Source organism: Lathamus discolor, chromosome 6 (assembly GCF_037157495.1).
Source record: "Lathamus discolor isolate bLatDis1 chromosome 6, bLatDis1.hap1, whole genome shotgun sequence".
NCBI classification, from domain to species: Eukaryota; Metazoa; Chordata; class Aves; order Psittaciformes; family Psittacidae; genus Lathamus; species Lathamus discolor.
The window spans coordinates 38,151,193-38,178,447 of NC_088889.1; the positions used below are offsets into that span (position 1 = coordinate 38,151,193).

At 47.2% G+C, this 27,255-nt stretch overlaps 1 protein-coding gene across 1 annotated transcript; it reads left to right on the plus strand.

The window, feature by feature from the left end:
* The first annotated feature begins 1,559 nt into the window (after window positions 1–1,559).
* On the plus strand, window positions 1,560–26,579 carry NEK9 (NIMA related kinase 9). Its single transcript, XM_065686093.1, has 22 exons — window positions 1,560–1,887; window positions 2,994–3,171; window positions 6,162–6,217; window positions 7,099–7,169; window positions 9,018–9,123; window positions 11,714–11,845; window positions 12,758–12,868; window positions 13,449–13,513; window positions 14,482–14,532; window positions 15,582–15,774; window positions 17,005–17,149; window positions 18,085–18,285; window positions 18,687–18,733; window positions 19,575–19,730; window positions 20,103–20,211; window positions 20,775–20,936; window positions 21,287–21,457; window positions 21,687–21,746; window positions 22,309–22,499; window positions 22,732–22,896; window positions 23,447–23,659; window positions 24,035–26,579. Exons 1-22 carry the CDS (start codon window positions 1,699–1,701, stop codon window positions 24,155–24,157), a joined length of 2,895 nt encoding a protein of 964 aa, XP_065542165.1. The 5' UTR covers window positions 1,560–1,698; the 3' UTR covers window positions 24,158–26,579.
* Window positions 26,580–27,255: the final 676 nt, after the last annotated feature.

The window sequence follows — 27,255 nt, forward strand, 5'->3', positions numbered from 1 at the left end:
TGGCACACTGCCTCTAGGTGGTGTAATTTCTTTAGATGCTCAGTGGAAACTTAGGAAGACTCTTGCTGTGACAGTTACTGCCCTGCATTTTAAAGTGTAGTAAAGGCAGCACTGTGGGGTGGGTAAACTTGATTGTAGCTGCTACTGTGATAATTTTATGGGAGTATTTGTGTAGTACTGTAGATAAAATTGGCGAGATAACTCTACTTTTCAAATTGGAAAAATGAAGCTTGAGCTTCTTCAGTTACTATTCTGGTTTTCTACAATTCTACAGATTCCTTAGTCCCATTTCTGAGAGATTTTGCCATCTTGATTACTATTATTATTATTATCCAGGTACTCCTCTCGCCGTGGAGATAAATCCTTAGCAGAACATGTCTGAGGTTTTTCGTATGTTCCTGCAAATCCCTTCATTCTAAAACCGACATGCTGTCTTTGCTGCTTGGAAGGACATCTTTGTACAGAAGCAGTTATGATGCACAGCAAATAAATCTGGATGGGTAAGTTACTTTTAAAACAGGATCATAGCATGCTGAACAGCTCTTTACCCTTCTCCACACTGTAAGGAACCCTGCCTGCTGTTTCATGCTCTGAGCAATAAAGTGTCTTCCTGAGGTAGTGGGATAAGAGCTAACCGGGCTTTGTTGTACCTGTTCTTAGGGGTTTCTTCTTCAGCTCCTGCCACCTCCTGCAAATGTCCGATCTCGTGTTCTGAAGTGAACATTCTCCATTGTTCAACTCCGCTTTCCCACCTGTGGTTGTGCTGCTGGCCTTTGAAAACAAAATATTGAAACGAGGATGATCTCTGAAGAAAATCAATCGCTCACTGAAAACTAATGTCACTAGTACGTCTTTACAACAGAGAACTTACTGCAGCTCCAGATAGAAAATGTGATTTCTGAAGTTTTCATCTTGGTTAGAGAGGAAAGTCACAAACGATGAGTGTCACGGTAAGGGACACTGCTACCTGTTACTAACGGTGTGAAACACCTATCCACTGCAGGTGCCTTCATCTTCCCAGCAGACCTCTGAGCTTGGGATGCAGCCGTGGTGTTTATTGGGGTGTTTCACTAATGCACGTAGCGTGTGGTACAGTTAAGCAACAGGAAATAGTAACGTCTGTGTGCTAAGAAACAGCAATGACTTCTTTTGATGGAAATCGGTTACTTCGGGCAGTTTTCCATAGATACCACAGAATCACAGATTCCGGTGGGAAGGGACCTTAAAGCTCATCCAGTTCCAACGCCCCTGCCATGGGCACGGACACCTTCCACTACACCCCGTTGCTCAAATCGCCGTCCAACCTGACCGTTTTGATTACCGAAATATAAACGGAAAGCGTTTAAGGACAATAACCTCGAACTCCTGACTTCCAGGGAAGTAAAACAACGCCTCTGTTTAGACCTGAGGCGTTGGTGCAGGCTCTCTGAGCCGGCGGAAGGCGCAGGAGGAAGAGGAGGCTCCGGCCGCCTGCGCTTCGTTCCCGGCTCCGACCGTGCCCCGCTACGGACATGAGCACCGTCCCCAGCGCTCTCCGGGGCCGCTAGCGGCAGGCGGGGCCCGGCGGCCTCGGGAGGCGGGAGCGCGGAGGTCGCCGCGGCGGCAGGAAGTGGTTCCGGGTCGCGGTTGGGAGCCAACATGGAGCCCGTCGGGCTTCTCTGAGGGAGAGCCGGGCCGTAGCGGGGCCGCGCCGCCGCCATGTCGCTGGGCGAGTACGAGCGGCACTGCGACTCCATCAGCTCTGACTTCGGCAGCGAGTCCTCGGGCAGGGGCGGCTCCCGCGGCGGCGGCGGCCTGCCCGGCGAGCAGGAGGAGCTGCACTACATCCCCATCCGCACCCTGGGCCGCGGCGCCTTCGGCGAGGCCACCCTCTACCGCCGCACCGAGGTAGGCTGCCCCGGCGGCGGGAGAGGGGCCCTCTCCTCCTTCTCCTTCCCTTTCCCCCCCGAGGAAGGGGCCTCGGGGGCTGCTCCGAGGAGCGCTGTCAGGGCGAGCGGGGCGGTTTCCGGAGGATGGGTGCCTGGAGGCGCCTGAAGAGCCGGAAAGGGGCTCCCCCCCCTCCCCGAGTGACAGCCCCGGCAGCAGCGCTGGTGCGGAGCGGTGACTTCGGCCCTCGGTGTCGAGGGGCACAGGGTTTGGGGTTTGGCATATTTGAGTGCCAACAGTCTCTTGGTCACCTTAAAGTTCCATAGGGACATGCGTAGACTCTTGTGATGCTAATAGATTCCTCATTTTTCTATGTTTTATTCCAGTTACAGAGGACATGGGGGCATCTCATAGAGGTAATTCTCTTGCGTGATCAGCATTTCGGCATGGTCAGGGGAAACTGGCTGAAAAGCCAGTCTTCCCGTTGCTCCCAAGTCCTTTAATCCCCTTCAGTTCGATTGTAGTTGTGGTTTTTAGTGGCTGTCCGAGAAGAGCACTTGACTTGATTCCCAAGGGAAGTTCTTCAGGCTTTTTCCTGGGGGAAGGCCACCCTGAGGTGACACAGCTCAAACAGTTGTAGGTGAGCACTGTCAGTGTGTCTGACAGCGTGGATGGGCCCAACAAGGTCAATCTAAGTTTGTTCTGGTTTCCTTTTTTTTTAAGATTACCTGGGTATTTTGGGGTACTTGTAATGGCTTATAGCCAGGTACAATACTCTGCAGATTTGGGATTGGAAATACACTGTTTTCCTTTCATTGAACTGGAGTATGTCTGGTCTTTATTGAAACAAAGCAAACTCTGTGTCTTTCCTTGGAAACCTTGTAGTATGGCTTCTTTGGTGAATTTCCTCCCCAAAGGAGTGCTGGCCAGTTAGAAAGATGGGTTCAGGTCATTGCTATTCCTAGCAACAAAAAGAAACCTTAAAACTTGCTGTTGTGAAGAATCTCTGTCTGAAATCCATAAGAGGTAAAATCTTTTTGCCTTTCCTGAAATTTGAATGTCTGCTATAAAGGCACAGACTGTTCCTAGTGGCGTGGTTTGAATTAAAAGATGTTTTTGTGTTTCAGGATGACTCACTTGTAGTGTGGAAGGAGGTGGACCTGACGCGGCTGTCAGAAAAGGAGCGTCGCGATGCCTTGAATGAAATCGTGATCCTCGCACTGTTGCAGCATGAGAACATCATAGCGTACTACAATCACTTCATGGATAACACCACGCTGCTGATTGAGCTGGAATACTGTAATGGTGAGACCCCCTAATCCCACTTACAAACAGGCAGCTGCCACATTGCTGTGCTGTCCTCCTGCAGAACCTGCAGGGAGTATTCCTGGGGTGTTCTCTAGGGAGCAGAGGAGAATTCTGCTGCATAGCTCCTGAAGACAGGATTGAGAAACTTCCTGACTGATTGGTGTTTCAGGTGCCAAAGAAAGAAGCCCACTGGTTAGTGCAGGCAGTTCAGGCACTGGGTGATTTCTGGAGCCGGTGCAGTGGAAGAAGTGGGTTATTGGTAATGTACCTTTCTGCTTCATCTTGCTGTGGTTTTTTAGGAGGACAGCGGGATAGGGTCAGAGGATATTGGGTCCTGCCTGTACAGAGTACTGTGTTGAGTGGGGCTGTTTCTCAGTAGCATCACTTAAATAGAGCCCTCCATTTGGCAATTATAAATCAAAGCTTAAAAAAGCTGTAGTCAGGACTTCTTCCTGAGTTGTGGTATCAGCTTCTACATTTACCATAAATATATATATATATATATATATGTAAATCTGGTCCTTCTGGTGCTGGAGAAAACTTTAAAATTCCATCCAAGAGTAATTCACATGGTATTGTTTGGAGTTTGCAGTGGAGACAGTGCTAGCTGAGATGGAGAGGTAGAAGGATTTGATGTGAAGGTGTGAGTAGCAGCTGCTCTTACACAACTGGAAGAGGAGGTCATACGCAGCTGGTACTGCTGGAACAGAATACCTACCTAGAAATGCAGTATAGTTCCTATTTGGATGAGTGCGACTGGGTATCCTGTGTGTGTTTGGGGGTTGTGTTAAGCCTTGGCTCATCAGCAGAAACTTTTTTTTTTTGGTGGAAGGGGCTATCATCATGTTGTGATCATTTTGAACAGATTGCTTTCACTGGGAGAGGTTGGGGAGGACAGTGGAGTCTTGCCAAGTATTCTAGAGGGGTGTTAAACACCCTGTTTGGCAGGTTGACCAAAGCTGTTTCTGCTTCTCTGCTTTTTGTTCTTATTCACAGTGGAGTCCAGTGCAAGAATAAGGGAATGTTAGCTCTTCGATGCACCATTTGTTTTAGGAGTACTCTGTGTGAGTTATTTAGCTGCTTCAAAAAGACTGCATGCATAGGGCCATTATAAGTTCCTTTGAGGTTGTAGAGAGAAGCTGCATAGTACTGATGTGTGTGCGTGTTTGCTAATGTCTCTAAACAGTTTGTTTTACTCTGGGACAACAACCAAGACGCGTATATAGCCTGCATTGCCTGGATATGCCTAAGTGGTGCAGAACTAGAAACATGAGGAAGAGGGAATCACATTTAGACTTACGAATATTGGTTCTGCTAATGTGTTAATAGCTGTTAATGTGGCTTTTGTTAAGGTGTACAAGTCCGAGATAATTTGTAAGTAATTTTTAAAGTAAAGCTGGACTAGTCACTATCAGACACCCTCAGAATCCAGAGTTCTTACTGTTTAACTGGCACGTCTCTCCTGGAGATTTAGAAAAGACGTTCAAATTTAAGTAGATTTTGTCCCCATTTTACAGGGGAGCAAGTCAAGTTACTGGTTTATTTGCCTATAGTTCTGAATATGTATATCATGCTACCATAAGACTTGGATTTATCATGGGATATCATCAGTAAATACATCTGAAATCTATTTGGAAAGAAATATCCTACAAAATATGTTTGCTGAAGAGAGAACCGTGTGAAGGAAGGTAAGATGTGATTAGATTAAAGAAATAAATGGTTCTTTTTAGTATGTGTGCATAGGCGTATTGGTTATCTGAGTCGAGCTAATTTGCCTGCTTGTGTAAGATTTTGGCAATGTAGTACCTGTTGTTCTGCTCTGGTTCAGAAGAGCTCAAAAAAGATGGCAAAAAATCGTAGATGAGGGACATGATTCACTGAAAGCCTACATAGCCTGAATTGCTAGGAAGAGGGTTCAGAAGAAGAGGCAGAAGTGAATACTTTGGTTAAATTGTCACTGTGATTTGTAGATAATTTGCAAATGTGAACATAAGGCAGAAAAAAGAAATGCTGAGAGGTTACAGCAAGGCTGAATGAGAAGAAATTAAGCAAAGGGAATCTTAATTGGAATATAAGAAAAATCTCATTGATACAGAAGTAAATCCCCTGAGGAGGAAAAGGAGCCACTGCGACCATTGCTTGGACATCTATGACTTGACAGGCCCATGGAAATACAGCAGAAAGCTGTCTTGCACCATACCCGTGGGAATAGGAAAGGGCCTGGTGGTCTGTTAGTATTAGAATATAATATATGATAATTGGGAAATGGAATAGCAACAGGATGTGATCAGAGATTTGGGGTTGACTGGTAGGATACTAATCTGACAAGGACTCTTGCTGCCTGCAGCTCTCAGCATCATTTCTTTTAGCTCCTTGATATTCAGTCTGCCATCTTGAAATTGTGAGGTGCCCCGAAGAGTCTGCTGATTCCAGGCTTCTGTCAGTGGTGCTGCTGTTGCCAAGGCTTTCTGAATTCTGCACCGATGTGTTTAACAAGGCAGATGAAGGAGAAAGGCGGGTCAGAGCTGGGCAGTAAGTAGGGAAAGGCAGCAACTTGTGCTTTCAGGGACTATGCTGAACTTACAATTATTTTCTTTCTCCTTTTTAATGTATTACATATTTACATATAATGCTGAGCAGGACAATCTCGCATAACTTAGTGTACAGGTTATAAATGTTAATGTATTACAAGAAGCACTTACAGGTAAAAAGTAGGGATTGCTAGCCTATTTTACAGATTCACTTTTCACATAGTAGTGAATGGTGGTGTTACAAAAGAATCATCTCTGCTTAAGCTTAGATATGCTGGTGAAGTTATTAAGAAAATCTTAATTTTGCGAGTGCCTGACCAGTTTAAGTGAGGAGTGCTGAGGCAGAGCTGTTGTGATTCATCAGATCCCTTAGGAGATTTGAGTATTCCCAGTAGTACCTGAGCAGAGTTATTGCTACCATTAACTCTCTGTCTTATCATTCACTTCTAATTACAGGAGGGAACCTCTATGATAAGATTCTGCGGCAGAAAGACAAGTTATTTGAAGAAGAGGTAATTGGACTTGTTTGAGGGAGCAGTGGGGCTGGTCTGGTGTTCTGGGTATCTGCCTGGTTATGCAAGTATACAATATCTTTTCCATAGTGCTGGTAGGGAGGAATTTCTGTGTATGTCTGAGGACTGACATCCTTCCTCTCCTGTTGAACATTGCAAGCATTTATGGACTAACAAAAGTTTTTTTATTTTCCCTTTTGTCTGTCCACAAGCAGTATAAGCTTGAAAGGGAGGAATAGTGAAAGAGAGCGCCTAACTGACTTTAGTCAGCTTCTCGTCTTGGCTAACATTTAACTTTAAAACTTCTTCCTGTGTTTGTTCCTAGTTGGTACTCAACTTCTCTCTCTTCTTAACCATTTTGTAGGTTCTTTTCTGAGTAATTACCTTGAATCTGTCCCACCACAGACATTTTTTTTTCCTTGTTCCTTTTTCTCTCTTTGATTTTTTAAACTTACTTTCTGCTATCTGCTTCCACCTCAAACTGAGGTGATTAACGATTATTCTTCTTTATCTTATGTAATGACTTTTGAGGCCTTCCGTCTCATGGGGAATATTAAATGGTTACAGTTCACATGCCAGAGAGCCCAACTGTAGATCTTTCCCAGATGGTTGTCAGCTGTCATTTATAAGTCTTTTCACTCACTGAATCCTGTGACACTTGTCAAGACAGACACTATGAATGGCACTAGGACAGTCTACCTTTGGAATGTCTTTTCAGAGATTTACAAACCAGGAAATTCTGTATTTTCATACTCCTGAAGGAGATCTAAATGGTCCGGTCAGGCCTTTCTGCTGTGACTCTGTGACAGGGACATACGGGGTTTGGTATTTTGTTGGGATTTTGCAAGCCTCAAATAATGCTCTTCTTTCTACCTTTGCAGATGGTTGTTTGGTATCTCTTTCAAATTGCATCAGCTGTGAGCTGCATTCATCGAGCAGGAATTCTTCACAGGTAAGTATGGCATGCAGTAATGCTAAGGTAATCAGTGCGGGCATTGGAGTAAGTGCAGAAATCCTCTAAGTAGCCTTTGCTTCTCTGTTTAAAGCAAGCACTGAGCGTTTCTCCTAAGCATAACTGGACTGCCTAGATGTTAAGTATCCCTTCTGTAAAGAATTTATTGGGCTGGAAACAGTCTTGTGATAAACGTGCAAGAAATTTTATATATGAAGATAGAATTGCCGTCTTTGATGCTGACGCTTTGTGAACAAAGAGTTAATACATGCGTGAAGGAAATAAATTGGCCCTTTATTGCTGTAGCACATAAATGATGTTTGCTAAAGTGGGTAGGAAGAACAGTTACTGCCGGCCAAAGGTACTTCCTACCCTCTCTGCAATTAATAGCTTCAAACCAAATGGACGTCCTTCTGTAATTCCTAAAGGGTAACAGCGATGAAGATTTTACACTGGTGCATTGCTGTAGTATAACCATGGAGAAGATTTGTCCTGCGTTTGGCTGAATCTCATTTCTTTGGCCTGTTATTTAAGGAAGTAATACAGCTTGTCAGCTTGTAGTGGTAATTTTGACATTGACTGAGATTTTTCTGTTGCCCATTTCTGTTTGGGAGGGGTAAATTTTATGTCTCACCTGTGCTTCAAGGAGGCCATGATGTTCTGTGCAGTACCACATGTGTGGGCAGCTCTTCCCAGCATGGTTGGATTGTGTGCTGCCCAATATCCTTCCCTAACTAATGAGCATAGCCGTGTGAGGATGTTTTCTGTGGGATAACATCCTGGTTGCTGCCATGCTGAATCTTTGGTAGTTGGAAGCCTTGCTAATGGAGGGTTGGTACCCTACACTTGACAAAGTAGTGCCTAAGTTTTTGGCCTAAAGCAGATATTGTGTCTGTCCTGCTTTGCAGTGATTTCCTGCTTACCACCTCTGTTGCCCATCTTCACAGCAGGGTTCACAGTCCAGGAACTTGTGTGGCCCCAAATCCTTCCATAATAACGAAGTGAACAGTTATTTAAATGTTTGCAGTGATTTCCTTCTGCTGCAGACATTGTCAGAGTGACCCAGGACTTTGCGATGCCCCAAGTGGATGAATGCAAAGTGCTGCTTTACTTGATGTCCTGATCTACACTGGGAAGTTGTTGGTACGTTAGGAAAACGGGATGTTATGAGGTGTTGGCCATGGGAAGCGTATCATACTGCGGGGGCTTCCTCTCCATATCTACAGCCTCTTGTATTGATCTCTGAAACTACATACGAGTTATTCTCTCTGGGAGAAAGTGTTTTCAAGGAGTTTTGGAATTCAGCATTTTTGATCAGTGTTTTGATTTTCTGGGCGTAGTATGTCATGTTATAAAGAGTTGTTCTTGAGGCATGAGGTAGAGGGATGTTATGTTTAAGTTCTAGAGTGTCATCTGTTTCACACTGTCTGTGTTTGTATTTGCATACTTACATATTCATGCTTACATTTATGTTTTTGGTGAGCTATGTTTTCAGTGACTCCTGGCTTGGGTCTAGTTATAAAACAGGAAAAATAGGACTGCATAATGACCTTCATACAAGATGAGACTGAGAGGGGGGAAAGAGCTGTCTTTGATCTGTGGACTTTATATAGGTGTCTGGAGCCTGAGCTGTTTAGACTGTGTTGAGTTTGCACAGGGATTTGATAAAATATGGATAACTACAGTTACTGCTCCAGTACTTGGGATCAAATTGCCTTTGGACAGCTCTGTGTGTGTGAGAGAAAATAGAGTAGCAAGTACCTCGTTTTGGGGGGAGGTATAATAATGTGTGGAGAACTGAAATCTGGAGATATATTGATGTGTCTGCATTTCTTTTTCTTCTTCCAGAGATATAAAGACATTAAATATCTTTCTAACCAAGGCAAACCTGATTAAATTGGGAGACTATGGGTTGGCGAAGAAGCTGAACTCTGAGTACTCTATGGCTGAGACTGTGAGTATCTGCTGCCTTTCTGTGCAAACTTGAGGTGTGTTTTTCCTTCATCTCTGCATGCCTTGTGGAAGATCAGGGGTGCTGTACATTCTTGCTGCTTGTTTTCTGTAGTTTTCCCTTCACTCTCCTCTCGGTTTCCCTCAATGTTACCTCACTAACATTGGCATAGTTGCTGGCGTGTTGCAGCCCAAAGTTATCCTTGTTCTCAGGTTGCCTTTTGGAGGTTTTTGTCTGTGCAAAGCAGTAATAGACTAAAGATAAGTGCCACTTGTGGGCATGGAATTGTGCCAATATAGCCGTGCTAGAGAGCACCGCTTTTCTTTCACTGCTACCTAGGCTTGGTACTTCCAAAGGTGAATCTACATTATATGACAGCAGTGCTGTCCAGAGGTGCAGGGACGGCAGTACAGTCGTATCAGTATGGCACTGTTCCTCTGGGCGAGTTAAGCCCAACTTAGCAAATTGAATGAATTTGGTCATGCCCGTGTGCTAACAGGAGTATTTTACCTCAGCTGGATCTTGGGTAGTTGGGATGTGCTTGCCTGTCATTGCACTGTGCCACAGATAGGTCTCCTATCTCTTTTAATATTTGGATTCTGAGCTGAATTACAAAGAAGCAAGCAAGGCAGTTGTGCTTCTTAGAGTAACCACAGATATAGTCTGTTGGTAATGCTCTTGGAGAGGGGCAGAGCTTTCTTAGGAGAGATTAATTCTACGAGAAGGCTGTCAAGCCTGGCTTTGTTCCAGACCCTTCCAGAAAGTGTTTTTGCAGCCAGAGTTAATAACACAGGCTGAGCTGTGTTGCAGGCACCTGAAAGGCTCGGCTTGGATTTCCCAGCTCCATAAATTTCTGTGATGAGCTCTAGGCTTGGAAAAGGAGACCTTGTGTCAAGCTCCTATCTGCTAGAGGCCTTTATTATAGTTTGGGATGCGAGCCAGCTTGCACTTCCTCTTACCGGACCATATGATTACATTTAAGGCAAGCTGTTGGTGTTCTGTTAGGATGTGTAGTTAAATACTTGCCAACCTCCTTCCAGAACATGCATGCTACTGTATAATTGCACAGTCAGAGGGAATTCAGGGCTACTGCATAAAGCCCTCGCAGCAAACCCACGTATGTTTTGTCCCATTTTTCATAGCCGCCTGGCTTTGAGAGAAAGTGCAGTCTGTGCTGTGAACTTCCAGGTTTGGTTTTGCCTGGTCTGTGTGTGCATCTGCACATGCAAGCTTTTTTCCCCCCTTTTTCACTTCAGAAAAAGTTTGAACAACTGGTCTTAAATCATCTTGCATTCTGTATGTGCTGGGTGTGCTCTGGGCTAGTTGCTCAATTTGCTCTCTAATGACCAGGGGCAGTCTGGAAGTCATCTTTTGTGAAATGAGCGCAGGACACGTTATTGTCCGTATTTGTAACAGTCAGGTTATGATTTTGTGAAATGCTTATGTCTTGCTCACTTTGATTTTTTCAATTTATCATTCTTTCTCCCATTTACCAGAAAAGATAAAGAAAATACATGTCTGTCTTACAGAAAGCTTACGTAATGCTTTGCTTAAAACAAGGCTTAGGTGCAGTGTCCTAGTTCTCCGTATTATACTGTGCTTCTAAATGTTCCTGTGGCTAGGACTCTTGTAGTTCTGTGGCTGTCACGCTCTGTAACAGGAAATGGAAGGGAGGTGGCAGATTCTGGATGTATCCCTTAGGTATGTAGTGTAGTAGAAGAGCCTAATGAAGGGCAAGCTTCCCTCGGAGCTTTGCTGAGAGTCTTGAAAAGAGGGCAACTGTAAGTATTTCCCCTTCTCCTAAATTCTTTCTCATTTTACTTTGCTGTCTAATTCCTTGCTAGGGAATGAGCTGTGTTCGTCTTGCACCTTTATTCTTGCACCTGTCATGTTTGTTCTGTCTCGAGCAACGTCCCTATTTCAGTTGTACCTGGGAAGGTTTCAGTATGTAAGTGCTGGCTTTTGGGATGTTTTGTGTGGTGGGGGTTGTTTGTTTTAAACTAGTGGTTTTGGAAAGCCCACTTGTGAAGTCAAAGCCTTTCAGGTGTGACTCAAGCCAGCTTTTTACTTACTGAACCGAAAGTAACCTCTTTTTCATCAGAGACAGAGTAGTCTGTTCTGGCAGTACCTTGTGATCAGGAAGCGTGTCTTCATACCTATGCTTGGAAGCTTTGCTAGATCCTGTTTTCTTCAATCTCTTATGAGGGTTTCCATATGCCTGGTCAGTATGTAAGCCCCTGGTTGCCTCTTAAATGTAGTATTTTTAAGAGAGGGGCAAGTCCTTGCTGTGTTTTTAAGACTGTTACTTCATTGAGAAGTACGTACCACATCGGGAGCTGAGCAGAGATCCAGGGTCTTCTAAGAAACAGAGGCACAGGCTTGTGGATGAGAAGGGAAGGAGTGTGCTTCTTGTTCCCATCCGCCAGCGTGCTGGTGGGATGTGTCGTATGTGTCACTTCAGTGCATGTCAGGGCTGCATCTAGCTCTGGTGTTCGTGGACCTGTGCGAACATGATGGATGCAGAGCTCCGGAATTGAAGGCTGCTGGATCGTTTGTGATTTTTGAATGTTTTTGTTTTGTTTTCTTTTCCTAGCTGGTGGGAACTCCATATTACATGTCCCCAGAGCTCTGCCAGGGTGTGAAATACAACTTCAAGTCTGATATTTGGGCTGTGGGCTGCGTCATCTTTGAGCTGCTTACTCTGAAGAGGACCTTTGATGCTACTGTAAGTCTGCAGCCCAGGATGGACTGCGTAACCTTATTGTCTATCAGCCTGAGATTCACCCTTGGCTCATAGCTTTCTTAACTCAAGTTTTTCTTTCGTTGTTGTCTAAATCTTCTGATTAAGAAGACAGTGGCCTGGGAGTGCCAGAGAAAATTCCTGCATGATTGCTTTTACCCTGCGCCGCAGGTGCCTCTCTAGCTTCTGCCAAACCCACCATAGTCTGTAGCCACGAGCTGTGCTAATCTGTATCATGGTTGTGAGTGAACCATTCTTTTCTTTACAAGGAGGAAGTCTGTGATTGTGGTTGGTTGGTTGATTGGTTTGTCTTCCCAGCATTACTAGCTGTGAATTTTCTGTGCAGGTTTCTGTAGCAAGAACTTGCAGCCTTCTGATGTTATAGGATTTAATCCTGTTACTCTTTCTCAAAGTCTGGGTGCAAGAGAAGTGTGGTCAAGCTGGCATGGGGAGGGTGAAAGGAAGCATTGCTGGCTGGCTGGCGTGTATGATTTGCCAGCTTGTACCATGAGATGGGAAAAGCTGCTAGCTACCCTGGTGCACGATTTGGTAACCGTTAAAGAGACAACATGAAAATGCCATCCTTTCCTGACTTCCTCATGTCATGGCTACCAAGTCCTCAGTAACTGCTGCTCGTGTGGCAATATGCTGCGTAGGAGATTCGATGCAGAGAGAAACCTGGGATCATCACCCTGCTGTTCATGAGTCTGGTGAAAAGCTGGATTTTGCCACCGAGTCCCAGCTATCAGAGATACCGTTCCTGCAGGAATTATTAGGTTTCTGGGGATCTCCTAGGCAGGGAAGAAGGATGTGTCCAGACCAGAGGAGGAAAATAATAGTGGCCTGTAGCATCTCTTCCTATTGGACACCTTATCCAACTCCGTGGTTTCTGCCTAGAATCCCCTGAACCTCTGTGTGAAGATTGTACAGGGAAATCGTGCCATGGAGGTTGATTCCACTGTCTACTCCTGGGAACTGATCCAGATGGTGAATTCCTGCCTTGATCAGGTTGGCGAAATACTTTTAATTTTCAGACACCCCTTTCCAGCTGCCTGAGCTGTGGTGTTCAGGGTGAAGGGGCGCAACATGCCTATTCCAGCATGAGGGCTGTTGATGCAGGGTAATTTCTGTGAGGCCTACTAAGGCTTCCTCCGGTCCTCTGACAGCCTTGTCTCCAGACGCCATTCAGTCGTGCAGGCTCTGGAGGAGTGCTGGGTTTACTCTGACGACAGTTACTTAGTGGGCTGGCAGAAGCAATTATTTTGTGATGCAGTGCTGAGGAGGTGGAAGCATCATGTCAGTACAATCTCTTAAGGTTCCGTTGTTCTGACTTTGGCTCTGTCTTTCTGAAGGGAATTAATTTCTTGAAAGCAAACACAGTATTGATACCTTCAGAGCCTGGAGGCCCCTCCTGCACATCCCCGGCATTAACTTGTATTCATCCCGATTAATTGAATGAATTCCTTTCTCTTTCGAAAGGAGTCAGGGAAGGAGGCCCACGTGGGCCTGAATGATGTCTTCTGGCCCAAGATTTTGTTGCAGATGATGAGCGTTTCCCAAGGAATGACTTCTGGTTTGCTTCTTTTAGGATCCAGAGAAGAGACCCACTGCAGATGAATTGCTTGACCAACCCCTTCTCAGCAAACGCAGGAGGTAATTAGGTGGTCTCACCTGAATCTTGGAGCCTGGTGTCAGGGAGAGCAGGAGTGTTTGTGCAGACTAGCGGTGGTTATCCTTCTGTAGCAAAGTCCTGAGGTTAATTTGGCCTGATGTGAGGCAGTTATTGAAGTACACTGCATCCTCTTTAGGGGAGAAGTGCCTTCTTGCTCTCTGATCAGAACATCTCTGGTCCGATGTTCTGTTGGTGCATGGGTATGGTAAGAAAGGTCTCTGCACCTCCTCTCTTGGAAGCTATTAAATTGAGAACCTTGAGGCATCCCTTTCTGAGGCTCCTTTGAGGAATGCTGGTTCCTGCTCTTTAAATCTCTTTGAATGAAGGGTCACAGAGATCCTCTTATGATCACGGGACAAGGCCTTTCAAAATACACTTATCATGCAATATAGAGACACTCGCTTTCCCCCTTTGTTGTCTCCCTCTTCTGGAGAGAGTTGCATTGAGAATGGTGCATTTTAGCTTGGTTTGACCATCAGCCTGCACACAGTGTCTTTTTATGAAAGGTGAACTGTTTGCATCCCACATTGGTTGCTTTGGGAACCAGCAGACTTAGTCCTTTATGCCAAGATTCTTTTACTTGGTGGTCAGCAGAGTTTGAGTTTTGTCTTGCTGTATGCAGTGGTGAAAGCCCAGATCGTGATAATGTTTGGCCATTTAAGGTCATTCTTGTGCAGTCTGGGTATTGGTTGGCCACATTCTGGAATATGTGTAGTTTGTTGTCCTTAGCTCTCCTGGAAGCTTTGTAGCTCTATGGTACATAACTTCAGCCCTATTTACGGTCTATTGCTGTGAGCTGGCAAACAGCTGCCACGTTTCCTCCAAGAGGGAGCAGCTTCCCATTGGAAAGGAAAGCTTCACGTTGGACTGCTGTCTGTGTGCGCTGCTTGTCAGAAAATTGCTTTGAGCAATGTTTCTGTTTCCTAAAACGCTTTTTCTCCTTTGGCAGGGAGATGGAAGAGAAAGTCACACTGCTTAATGGGCCAAATAAGCGACCAAGGTAATTATTTGGGCATGTGTTTGAATGGAAGTCTGGAGAGAGCAGGTCCCCAGAGAGGAACTTTGCTGAGAGTGCTAGTCTGTGACAACCTTAATGGAATAGTGTAGGTTCCCAATTCCTAAATGCTAGGAATTTGACATTGTTGTACATGGTTGTTGTCCCATGTTTTATTCTGCCTTTTATATCTTGCTTATTTGTGTGGCTGGAGCCTTGCCTCAGCAGGTCCAGTGCAGCTCTGACCTGTCCTACTGAGGCTGTAGTCTTTACAGACTACATATCTGACAACGTGGTGTAGATGCCTCCTTTCATGCAGGTTACCTTCGACAGGAGGGATATGACTGAATGCTGAATATCAAATGAATATAAATATCTTTTATAAAACCGGATAGCTGCAGAGGTTGCTCTGTGAAGCAGGTAGCTCCCGTGACATGTATAGCTCTTTTTCTGTTGATCTGTCAGATAGAATTTGGTATTTTTTCCTCATAAACTTGGAAGTACTATCTGAGCACTTTATGTGAATTGTTCCATTTCATGGGTTGCTTGCAAACAGTTTGGTTTGGTTAGACTTCCACCTTGCAGTCTGCTTGTGAACTGATTCTTAACTGGATTGAAGAGTTAAATTTTAGCCCTTGGATAGAAGCCTGTCGTTTAAATATAGAGGAGAGAGGGAGATTAGAAGCTTTTAGATGCTTCTGTATTTTGAGCAAGATTTCATGACCGTTGGTAAAGCTTTCGTATTTCACAAATGAGAACAGCTCCACGGCTATTCAGTGGAAGCCCATGATTTTTAAATAACATCAAACTGGGTTGTAGGCTTTGTAAAATGCTTCCTGGAGGCTACTTTCTCTGCTGCTCTGGGGCAGGTTAGATCCTGAGTTCTCTGTATAGCAGTTGAGGCCTCATGAGCACTCAACAAAAAGGAACAGTTGGTGAAAATAAAACCCATAAATGGTTGTGAAGGGAAAACTGCTGGACAACAGCAGGAAAATGCGTGATGACAGTGAATGCAAACTCATTATTGCATGTGTGTTCTGGGGGGTCTTGCGCAGGTCAAGTACCGTGAATGAGGCTCCCATTGCAGTCGTGACTTCGCGCACTAGTGAGGTGTATGTTTGGGGGGGTGGGAAGTCCACCCCCCAGAAGCTGGATGCTATCAAAAGTGGCTGCAGTGCACGCCAGGTGTGTGCTGGTAACACTCACTTTGCTGTGGTGACAGTGGAGAAGGAGCTCTACACCTGGGTGGTAAGTGAGAGAAATTGCAGGAGGGGGTAAGGGTGGGAAAGGAGAGTCCAGATCCACTGCTGAGCATTGGTGAACCTGTTAGAACCATGTGAGCCAAAAGCTTGGAAAAGGAGCAATCTGATTGCAGTGACACAGCGGGGGCATGTGCTTTAGGACCCGAGCCTCAAGGCAGTTGTGTTCTGGGGAGAAGTTTTCCATCGTGACATTTCCATGCCCATCGAGTTCTTGAGGATTGTAGGTGGTGGAGTGGTAGGCTTAGACACTGAGTCAAACATCTCTGCCTCCCCTTCCTGACTATTAGAGATGCACTGGAGGCTTTGTGATGCTCTGTCGGCTTTGTGTGTTTTAGAGGAAGGTTTTCAGAGATCGGAATGGATGGGGTGAGTGACCTTTTTGTAATACACGTCATCTGTGAGGCAAGTTGTGGACGAAACCCGAGATGTCTTACATGAAACAGCTCTGGGTTTTTTTCATGATGAGTGGAAGTTCTGTGATAGTTTGAAGCGAATAAAAAAATGGTGACATATAATGCATTTAAAACAGTTGAATCCAGTCTTCTCAGGCTTAGATGGTGTGTTACATGGAGGGGTTCTGCATCTCCAGGCTTCCACAGGCGGTTGGATTGATGATACAGAATATGTTAAAACAGATTAGAAAGTACTGGTAGGTGGCTGAGAGAAGAAAGAGATCCAAGCAGGAGAGCAATTTGAAGTCATTTGGTAGGTGTTACTGCAAGAATGGCCAGCGAAAACTTCCAGCTGGCTATTAATATTTTACTTTTAGCTTTAACACTACTCAGAGTTGCTTTGGCTTTCCCATGGAATTGGTAGGTCTGGCCCCTTCTGTGGCATTTGTTTCACGTTACGGATTTCTTTGCAGTCGTTAGGATTTAGAAAAGTTGGTCAAAAAACTGAGGGATGAATTTCAGCCCTGCCGGCAGGGAGTGGGTTCTGTAGCTTGGCAGATGAGAAAGGAGCAGGGCTTCCTCACCATCTGGTGGCCAGAGATAGGATCACTCCCTGCTAGTGCATTAACAGGCTTGAATGCCTGCGCTGCCATTTAGAATGTTGCCTGCTGTTATCCCACATAGACAGCAGTCCATTCCCTGGAGTAAGTAGCACGCTTTCTCTTTCTCTTTGCTGTCTTCTGTTGCTTGTTTGAGGTGCCCTAACTTGGGACCACCTCTGGGGTCACGGATACATAACCTTACAAGATGCTTCTGTCTTGCAGAATATGCAGGGGGGCACCAAGTTGCACGGGCAGCTGGGACATGGAGACAGAGCCTCCTACCGGCAGCCAAAGCACGTTGAGAAGCTCCAGGGAAAAGCCATTCGCCAGGTGTCCTGTGGAGATGATTTCACAGTGTGCATCACAGGTGAGAGCTGAAGGGCACCGCTGTCCCCTGGCTTTGCTGCATGGTGGAGGTGTTTGCTGTCGCAATAACATTAGCAGAGTGCACAAAGGAGAAAGCCCCGTATGTTTCTCAGCCCTTAGTTTTGAAGATTAGTAGGTGCAGGAGTGGAGCTAGATCAGTGTTACGATACAGAGGAAGATACTGACTCCCAAGAAGACTGGGTGTTTTGCTAAGGATATGCTCCTTTTCGGTGATGAAGCTGGGTGTTGAGCACAGATCCCTGTGGCTGTGCAGAGTCCCTGCTCTTACCAGTGCATGTGTTGCCTCCACACGTCTGTATTAGAGAGGAGCCTGAAGTGAAGGCTGTAAATGTGTTTGAAACTCTTGCCAGACTGCGTGAGGAAAGAATCTCTCAGTGATAAAAGGTGAAGTGTATCTGAGATCTGCTGTTTAATCAGAAAGCTTGAGACCTGGTAGCTGTCTCTAGTTCTAGCTCTGCTCATACATTGAAAGGTGTGTTAGTTGTGGTGGTGTCTGTTACGGAAGAATTTGAATCTTGCTTGCGCCATAGAAACAATTCTCGACAAGGTAGTTTCTATATTATTTTGCCAGTGCTGGAAAAGCAGAGGTTTGACAGAGATAAGCTCAGATGCTCAGTGAGCTGGAGGAGCGACCTGGGGAGCCACAGGATAAATTTGTGGGTTTCTGTTGAAAAAAAGTGGCAGGTTCAACCCACGAGTTTTTGACACTGGTGGCCTGAAATAAGTGCGGGTTTTAGTGTAATGTCATCCGTCTTACCGTGAGCAAGAAAGGATTCCATAGTCTCCTGATGACATCTTCTGCACTGAAGAGGAGGATGCTTAGAGAAAAGAGGTTGCTCTGGCTGTGTCAGAAGAGGTTAGTGTGCAGCCTAATACAATCTCTGTGTGTGACCAAGCTTCCCTTGTGTCCTTCAGATGAGGGCCAGGTGTATGCCTTTGGCTCGGACTATTACGGCTGCGTCGGCGTTGACAAGGCTTATGGCTCTGAAGTGCTCGAGCCTTTGCAGCTGGATTTCTTTCTTACCAACCCCGTGGAGCAAGTCTCTTGTGGAGATAACCACGTGGCAGTGCTGACCAGGAACAGAGAAGTCTACACGTGGGGCTGTGGCGAGTACGGTAGGAACCTAAAGGCACTGGGGCATGCCTGCTTCAGAAAGCGGGCTGGTGCAGGTGTGTAATGCAGGGCCTAGGTGGGGGCTGTCTGGTATACTCTGGGGCTATATAGCAAAGAACATTGCTTCTTTTGGACTTTCTTCCCTTGTAAGGATGGGGACCTGAGCCCTTGGAACTTTATTCTGGGAAGTTCTAGGGTGCCACTTGGCTTCTCTGTGGGTAGGGCACTTGTAGTGTGAGTGGGGTTGGGTCACCTTGGGGGTTGGCAGGCAGTGATGCACGTAGAGGAGTGGGTTTCTAGTTCTGTAGGGAGATTCCTTTGGGGCTGTGGAGAGGCAATACCATTTCTTAGGGCCTGGCACGTTGCGAGGCCTTTTCTCATTGCAGTGTTTTCACTGATGCAGGGCGCTTGGGCTTGGATTCAGAAGAAGATCATTACACCCCTCAGAAGGTAGGTCTATGACTAATTCTTAACATCTGCATGGGCATAAATTCAGATTAATTGCTGATTGTAAATATAAACTGCCTGACACTCACTTGTGTTCTTCTGGCACGCCTGAGAAATTAGAGTTTGTGAGGGTTTTAACTTTGCTTCCTCCTTTCATTTTGCCTCATTTCTTCCTAGGCATCATAGCAGAGGGGCATATTGCTCCCAAACGAGTCAGCATCATGACTTGGAGCTTCATTGCTCTGATCTCCACACTGGAACTGGAAGTGCCAGACTTAATGTGGTAGAAATCATAGCAGGAAATACCACATGGCATACCTTGGGTTTGTAGATGGAAGTTGCAGTAGTGCAAACAACCGGGAGTCTTTGACATAATGAGTTAAAGATGAGTTGAAAGTAAAACCTCCTTGAAATGCAGTGGTAGGGGTAATGGAGGTAATGTAACCTAGTGGGGGTTAGAAGCCAGCAAGGATTTGCCAAATACCTGTGATCACACAGTATCACCCATACAGCACGGACCCAGCCCTGCTCAGTGGACTGGGTCTGGTGCTTGTAGACCCCAGCTGGCCAGGATGCCTGTGCACCACGTTGCTGGTTCCTATGCTGGCTCGCTGGTGTCTGCTCACGAGGTCTAGAATTGCTGGAATTTCTGCATCGTGACCAGAATTTCAGAATGCTGTAGGCTTTCTGATATTCTTGTGCCTTCATTCAAAATAACTGCATTGGCTGTTGTCAGTGCCCAGACTAGCCGAACCACTGCTCTAACCGCATGTTTCCACGTTCCAGCTTCTATGTAGTAGGTGTTGGGGTTTTGATTTTCTTGGGATATATTTCTTCCACGCAGGTGGATGTTCCAAAGACCTTAAACATTGTGTCCGTTCACTGTGGCTGTGATGGAACTTTCCTGCTCACCCAGACAGGCAAAGTACTGGCATGTGGACTCAACGAGTTCAACAAACTGGGCCTGAATCAGTGCACATCAGGGATAATCAACCATGATGTAAGTTCATTTGGGCGCCTGGCTCCAGCTCGCAGCTGTATATGAGAGAATGGAGGTTCTGTGGCAGAGATGAAGCGTTCATTAGCTTTGTGCCAGTTTGGTAGCTCCAGTCCAAGACGGTGGATACTGGGATTGTGGGAAGGGCAATTTGTTTCTGTTTCCTGTCTGCCCTATGTCATATCTGGTAGTGAACCAGATAGTGAGCGGCTCCAAGAAGATTTAGCCAGTGCCACGGATTCTGGCAGTTCTTTACCATCCCTGCGTTGGGACTGTCTAGGTTAATGTTGTGGTCTGCCAAGCCATGCTTGAGTAGGTTTTAGCTGATGAACGTGTGTATTTTCACTCTGTGTTTACCCACGTGTCTTTTCTCAGACATACTGTGAGGTGCCATACGCCACTTCCCTTACTCTGGCCAAACAGCTGTCCTTCTACAAGATTCGTACCATTTCTCCAGGGAAGACACACACAGCTTCCATTGACGGTGAGCCCTGTGTATTAAGAAGTGACTGCTGGTTGCTGGACTACTTTGCATCAGCTTAGCCCTTTCAGCCTGGCCCTTCACATCGAGGGTTGTGCTCTTGGTAGCAAGGCTTATGCCTGCTCCAGGAACCCAGGATTCCTGTTTGTCAGTAGTGTGGCCTCTTGGCCAGTTGAAGCAACAACATCAGCTTTTGGGTCAGCCTTCCCGTTTCTTTAAAGGGGCAAAAAAGAAGAAAAAAGCTGGGGGCAAGAATCGTGCTGTGGGCTAGTGGAGGAATCATTTATGACTGAGTTAGGCTTTGCTCAAGTGGCACCAGTGAGAGGGCTGTGAGGAGTCCCAGCTCCCAGTGTCAACAAAGGGGAGCAATGGGAGAGGGAACTGGGAAGGTGTTCCCAGGCTGAAGCCATTCCTCTTGGTTGCCACTGTCCCCTCCCAGCCTGGCAGGCTTCTCCCCAGAGTCCTTCCTGGTCATGGGCTGTTGCTGCTGGTTCTGTGCATGCATGGCTGCTTCCAGAGTTTGCTATGGGCCCTTGCTGTGACTGTCTCCTGGTTCCTCCTGTCAGAGCGAGGCCGCCTGCTGACCTTCGGCTCCAACAAGTGCGGACAGCTTGGTGTGGGGGACTATAAGAAGCACCTGGGAATTAACCTGCTGGGAGGCCCCCTGGGGGGTAAGCAGGTGATCAGGGTTTCATGTGGAGATGAATTCACCATAGCTGCTACTGACGGTGAGTGGGTCTTTGCAAAGTTGTGGTGGTTTCCTTTGAACTGGATGTGCAGGGTGGGTTAATTGCCTACACTACCCCTGCAGCACTGCACTGAAATAAGGAAATCCTCGTAGACTGGGGCTGTCTGGCCCTGTTAGTGGTCCCAGTGCAGTGTCAAGCATTTGCTCTCCCTGGCGCTGCAGAGTGCTGGCTTGGTGGCTGCCTTTTAGATTAGTTCTCAGTTTGTTCTCTGACGAGCTAAATGGAGCTGGTGGGTTAGATACTTTGGGATAGCAGTTACAGCAGAGAGGCTGTGATCCTTGTAGCAATTCCAGGCCAAGAGAGAGTGTGGCTCCTGAATCTCTCCTCAGACAACCATATCTTTGCTTGGGGTAACGGTGGGAATGGACGTCTGGCAATGACATCAACCGAGAGAGCCCATGGCTCAGATATTTGTACCTCGTGGCCTCGGCCAATATTTGGATCGTTGCATCACGTCCCAGACCTGTCATGCCGTGGCTGGCACACCATCATCATTGTTGGTAAGTGTAAGTTTAGAATGAAATTTTGGGATCTTGGTTATGACGATGTATTGCTTGTCAGGACCTTAACTATAAATCCTGCCTGGGAACTGGCCAAGTTGCTGTGGGAGAGCGTGGCAAGCTCTCTAAGCTCTAGGTCTGCAACACTGGCTTTGTTGTGTGCCTTTGTAGGAGTTGTCTCGCTTTCCATGTGGCACTCTTAGCTGAAAGTGTGCTTCTGTCCTTGCAGAAAAGGTGTTAAACTCGAAAACAATCCGATCCAACAGCAGCGGCCTGTCCATTGGAACCGGTGAGCAACGCGCCCTGGGGAGCTGCAGTTTAAGTCCATTCGATGGTTGTTTGGAGGGGGTGTGGTTCGGTGCTACAGCATGGCTTCTCTGCCTTTGAAAGGCTTCACGGAAGAGCTCAAGGCAGGAAATCTGGTTGGCGCTGTGCATGGGAAGGGACGGCCCGAAGCTGGGAAAGAGACAGCTGAAACAGAGGAGAAGAACATGGATACAGAGAGGCCTTTGTAGTTGAGGAACTTCAACTTGACAAGGAAAAGCTGAGAGGAATTCACTGAAGGGAGCTGATGAGGAAAGGGGGCCTGTGGAGCAGCTGCTGGAGAGATGGAATCCAGTTTCTTGGAGCTGTGGGAGGGCTGGGGCTCAGAAGCTGTGAAAGGCTGCTGCACACAAGCCCTTTTGGGAGGCCTGCAGGTAGTGCTAAGGGATAAGCTGTTGAGGGAGATGTGGCTAGCATGTGCTGTCACTGTGGCCACAAATTTCTGCATTTTGTCTCCTCCAGCTGGTGTTTGGCAACAGGAACAGCAGAGGTGGGAAGAGTATAAAGTTGTCATTCTTGTTTGCTAGTGGCTCAGAGCTGCACGACTGGAGGAGGAGAGGAAGAAGATAATGAACAGGAAGCAGAGACCCCCAATCCCAGTGGAGGCTTTCGGGGAACCATGGAAGCAGATCGTGAGCTGGGGGGCTGGATCAGCACCACAGAAGCTAAGGGAGGCAACAGTGCTGACAGCAGCTCCTGCCCTGGCTGGCTGCGGAAGGTAACGTGTAACTTCAGAAATGCCTTAAAACAGGGACCTAGGCTGGGGAAAAGCATGTGGCCACTGGCACCTTTAAGAGATGCTCTGAAAGGTTCTTAGCAGTGCGCTGAGGGGAGCCCTTTAGTTCTCTCAGCCTTTTTGACCACAAGACGGGGTCGGTGTGATGATTGAGGAGGTAAAGTCAGCTGCAGGAAGGCAGGCAGGCCTGACAGTGCTGCTTTTGTGTACCCAGGAGCTGGAGAACGCTGAATTCATCCCCATGCCTGACAGCCCATTTCCCTTGAGCATTGCATCTTCAGAGCCAGAGAAGGAGACTCTCCCATACCAGAAACTTCAAGGACTCAAAGTGGCCTCTGAGGAACCGGTTGGATTAAACAAGCCCCAAACGGAGCCCTGGGTAATGTTACCCAAGTGAAGATGTGGCTGAAAGCTCTCGGGGACTGTAAATGGCAATGTCTGAATTACGGGGAGAAGTGAGGAGAGAGTTTTGAATTGGCCTAATTTGTCTGGATGAGGAAGAGAGGGCTGTTGATATCAGAGATGATGCTGCAAAGAGAACAGTTCACAGGAATCTAGAGCACAAAGCTGGGGCTTGGCCAGATTGAAAATAGTGAGATCAGGTCTTTGGAAAAATGTGGTTAATGCAATTGGGAAAAAAAAAAAAAAGGGAGAAACCTAGGGCCCAGACCCCTAACAGAAGAGAACTTTAGAAAGCAGACATTGCTGTGAGACAGGAAGAACTAGTAATAGGAAACCACTGAGAAATTACAACCTGTGACACTATCTTATTCCAGGAGATTTCTGTCCCAAGAGAACAGATCCCCAGCTTAGCAAAAGGGTGGTAAACCAGATAGGTGTTGGTTACAGGAGTAGAGGAGCAGCTTTCCCAGAAGAAGGAGGACGTTAGTGGCACTCACCACTGGCCTGACTTCCCTCTGTCTCCGCAGCCTCCTTGCCTGAGTCCAACCTTGCCGTGCGGTGAAGGGAAGGCTGCGCCTCCTGCTGCGGGCTGCATGTGCAGTGCTCTGCAGGTGGAGGTGACGCACCTCCGAGCCCTGGTCTTACAGTGTCTGGATGAGCAGAAGAAGCTGCAGCAGGAAACCGTTCGTCTGAGTGGCCAGCTCCAGCGGTTCTGCAGCGGGACAGAGGGAGCGCAGCAGGTGAGGACTCCTCTGGGCTCACTGCGCTTGTGTGTACATTGTGGAGGCTGTGCAGAAGGAAGCAGCTCTTAAGAGATGTCTTTCTTAGAGCAGAAAGGGGGGGCTTGAACATGGTGCTGGTCTCCTCTTAGAGCTGCTGATGCAGGCTCTGATAGTAGCTACAGGAATGAAGTCAAGACCACAGTTTCCTGTGAGGACAGCTCAGCGCTTGAGGGACTTGGGATCCCCCTTTCTTTCTCCTCACGAGAAGGGATGAGTAGTCAGATGTGGAGGGTCCCAAATAGCTGTGGAGAACAGGAGCTGTGCCATGTATGGCTCCTGGCTTCTTTGCGGCTAGTCCTAGAGCTGTTTGGATAACTGCTGTGTGTTTCGCAGGTGGAGGTTCATTCCAGAGGAACACAAACAGCCAAAGAGGAGATGGAAGTGGATCCAAAACCTGACTTGGATTCAGATTCCTGGTGTCTCCTGGGAACGGACTCGTGCCGCTCCAGCCTCTAGTCTCCTGAGCCCACTGGGATTCATCTAACTTCACAGCACACTAACCGAATGCAGAGAGCGGCTTTCCTGGCTTCGGGTCACTCGCAGACAAGGAGCGAGGCCGGAGGCTCCAGAGCAGCACCCATGTACGTTTGATATGAACTAGGAGTGAGCTTGAGACGGGGAAAGGCCACTGAGCTCTAGGCCAGCTCAGTGATTGAAGCAGCAGCAGCTCCTCTTTGTACCTTATCTGTCAACTGCACACGAGGCAGGATGGCCCCATTATGGCGATGGCTCCAGTAGCGGCTTGTGGCCCTTTCATTGTTTCACTGCTTCCTGGGAGCTGCGTCTGGGACCCCAGTATTCATCACTGCATCTCTAGATGAGAGGAGGAGACGTGGTTTGTACTTAAGATGGCTGAACCCTAAGACTCGCCACCTTGGCTTCAGAGGGGTGAAGGACTGGGATCCTCTCCCGACCACATGGTAAGGCCTGGCTGGTGAGACTGCTCCCCTCTGCTTAGGGGCAGAGGAAGCAGAGAATTTCTCATTCTGGAAGCAGTGGAGATCTCCCTCTTAGGGAGGTAATGGTAGCCACCATGTCCCCAGCCATGAGGCACAGCTTCTGGCCATGTGGCTGTTTCTAGTGGCCCGTATAGACAGAGTTTAAAGGCTTTATTCTGGGTGCCTAGAGCTTTCCACCTTCTGGGTAATGCACCGAGATGTGTGAATTGTGTGTCATTTTCAACAGCAGTAGCAGGGACTGTCTGAGACGGGCTCTCTGGCTCTCAGTTTCACACTGCCTGCTTCCCAACCAGGTGACGAGTGTCTGGGCCTCAGTCTAAGTCACCCCTTCCTTTCTCCACCTGTTCAGCTCGGTTTGGGTGCCAGAGTGTTCCGGTTTCTTGGCATAAGCCTGTGGCTGCTCCCTGCTTGGCTTCTGTTCTGCTCTGCCACTGGTGCCCACAGTCTGTGTGGGTGTGGGAAGAATCGGTGTTTTTCCACTCGAGTGTTTTGATGAAGCTGGAATGCAGTTTCCTGCCCAGAATAGGTCGTTAATGCCGTAGTCACAGGATGCAGCCTTCCCCAGTGACCATGAATGATCAAGTCTCTGTCCGGAATTCACCTTCTTTCTGGAAGCGAGAGGCTTTCCCAAGAAACTCGGAGATGGGAAGAGCCACGGTCTGATGATCAAGATTTCCTCATTTCTTGACAGAAAATGAGGTTAAGTTTTGCTCCCCTGAAATTTCTTAGCAGATTGACTTTGAAGTAAGCTTACGGGCTTGGTAGGATCCCTGGGAGCAGCTAGCCTCCCCTGCCTTATGTGGAGCCTCTAAGGAGTCCTGAGTACCTCTCCCCTTTGCTGTGAGGGTGGGTTTCACGAGACTGTCCCCATCGGTGACGTGTCACTAGAATTGCCTCAGGGCTGTTGGAATTGGACATGCTTTCACCTCTCCGGGACTACTTCTCTTGGGAGAGTGTTCCAGGGGAGCCAGCATTCCCCATTTGTTTCTAGAGGTGGATGTCAAACCATTTGCTTTTAGCTTACGCTCCTCAAGTACTTCTTTGGTGCCTACTGCTAGTGTCTTGGGGCTGAATCAATTGCAGTCTCTCCAGTGCAGTGTCCAGAGCAAGGATCATACCTGTGTGCCCATCCGTTGTTACTGAAGGCAGGGCAGGAGGAGAGCCCTCCTGGGAGGTGGTGAGCATCGGGTGCCCGGGGGCAGCCACGCCGCTCCCTTGCCCTTGTGACTCTGCTCTGTTCTCCGCTGTGTGCGTTGGAGCCAGTTCTCAGGTCAGGGTCCCGGCCTGAGAGTTGTTGTTGCAGTTGGAAATGATGGAGTTGGTCATGTTGCGGCAGGGCCTTTGAGGAGTGAAGAGTTGAGCCTGAGCCATGTCCAATAAGCAAGCATCAAGCTGATGGGAGTCGCTCTCCTGCAGTGCACTGCTATCCTCATTTCTCAATGCTCTGCAGTTGGGAAGCTAGGTGCACAGACTGGATTCCCTTTGGATCTAGTGGAGAATGAGGGTTCCTGACGGAGGATGCCCTGTGCTCTGCAAGCTCATATGTGCCTTAGAGGATTCACGCTATCCAGGTTGTGCCTGTTACAGACCACGGATTTCACGCCAGCCAGCTATGCAACCGAAAAAGCAGTTTAAAGCCAGCACCTTTGTCTTGGGCTGGAAACGGAAGGGCAAGTGGGCAGAAGTGCCTTTTGAGCAGCCTTTTTGAGCTTTTTACTTCTCCCCTTCTTGCAGTGCTAGCTCCCTGTATGTTGGTCTCCTGCTAGTATTGCTACTGAGTTGTTATAGTGGAACACAACTTACGCCTGCTTTGACACTCTGGCTGAAAACTAGTTTGTCATTGTCGGTTTTTGTTTTGTTTTTTAAGGATAAAGGGTGGAGTGGTTTGGAGTTTCTGTTTAAATAAATGTTTAATCTCATTCTCCTGTGTGCAGGTGTCTTTGCTATGGGGAAAAAAAATGTCAGGTTTTGTGTCCCGTCATTACAAACCCAACCAAACAGCAAAACAACTCTTCTCTTGCTGCAGCATCTCCTCCTAGTGACATCAGGGAGTTCTTGTGCGTGTGCTTATTTCAACAGTGTAAGTGCCAAGTGGGAAATAAGTAAGAGGAAGAGAGAGCTTCAAAGGGAAAAAGTACCTGTTCTCTCCAACAGCTTCTAGTAAGCATTAAGGCCTACAGAAGGGAGAACGTGCCTGACGCCTGCTCAACCCACTGTTCCTGTACTTGATGCCTGTCACTCCTCAGTTTTTATTGGGCTTTTAGTAAGTATTGAAATGTCTTGAGAGGCAAAGCTGGGCTAAAGACTTAAAATTCACCAGCGATTTGGACCGAAAATGCAGCATGTCTACGAGAGGGGGATTGTACTGCAGTAACAGAAGAGGAAGCTGAGCTGGTGTGAACAGCATAGGCTGAGTAGTGCCAAGGAACACTAACCATGATGGCAAAGGGGCAGGGTAGATAAGTATCTGTGCTGAGCTGGGTTGTACTGCTCTCTTGGTTTGTACACTTGTACCTGGCTGGCACAGGGCAGCACTGACCCTTTCTGGGACCTTCCCGCTTTTCTAGGGTGTGCTAAGGGCACGTATTTATAGGA

Bases quoted from the DNA above. Each gene is read 5' to 3' on its own strand.
- NEK9 (XM_065686093.1), top strand. From the start codon at position 1,699: ATGTCGCTGGGCGAGTACGAGCGGCACTGCGACTCCATCAGCTCTGAC. The intron at 7,170-9,017 runs GTAAGTATGGCA...TTCTTCTTCCAG, and splicing joins CGAGCAGGAATTCTTCACAG to AGATATAAAGACATTAAATA. The intron at 18,286-18,686 runs GTAGGAACCTAA...TCACTGATGCAG, and splicing joins GTGGGGCTGTGGCGAGTACG to GGCGCTTGGGCTTGGATTCA.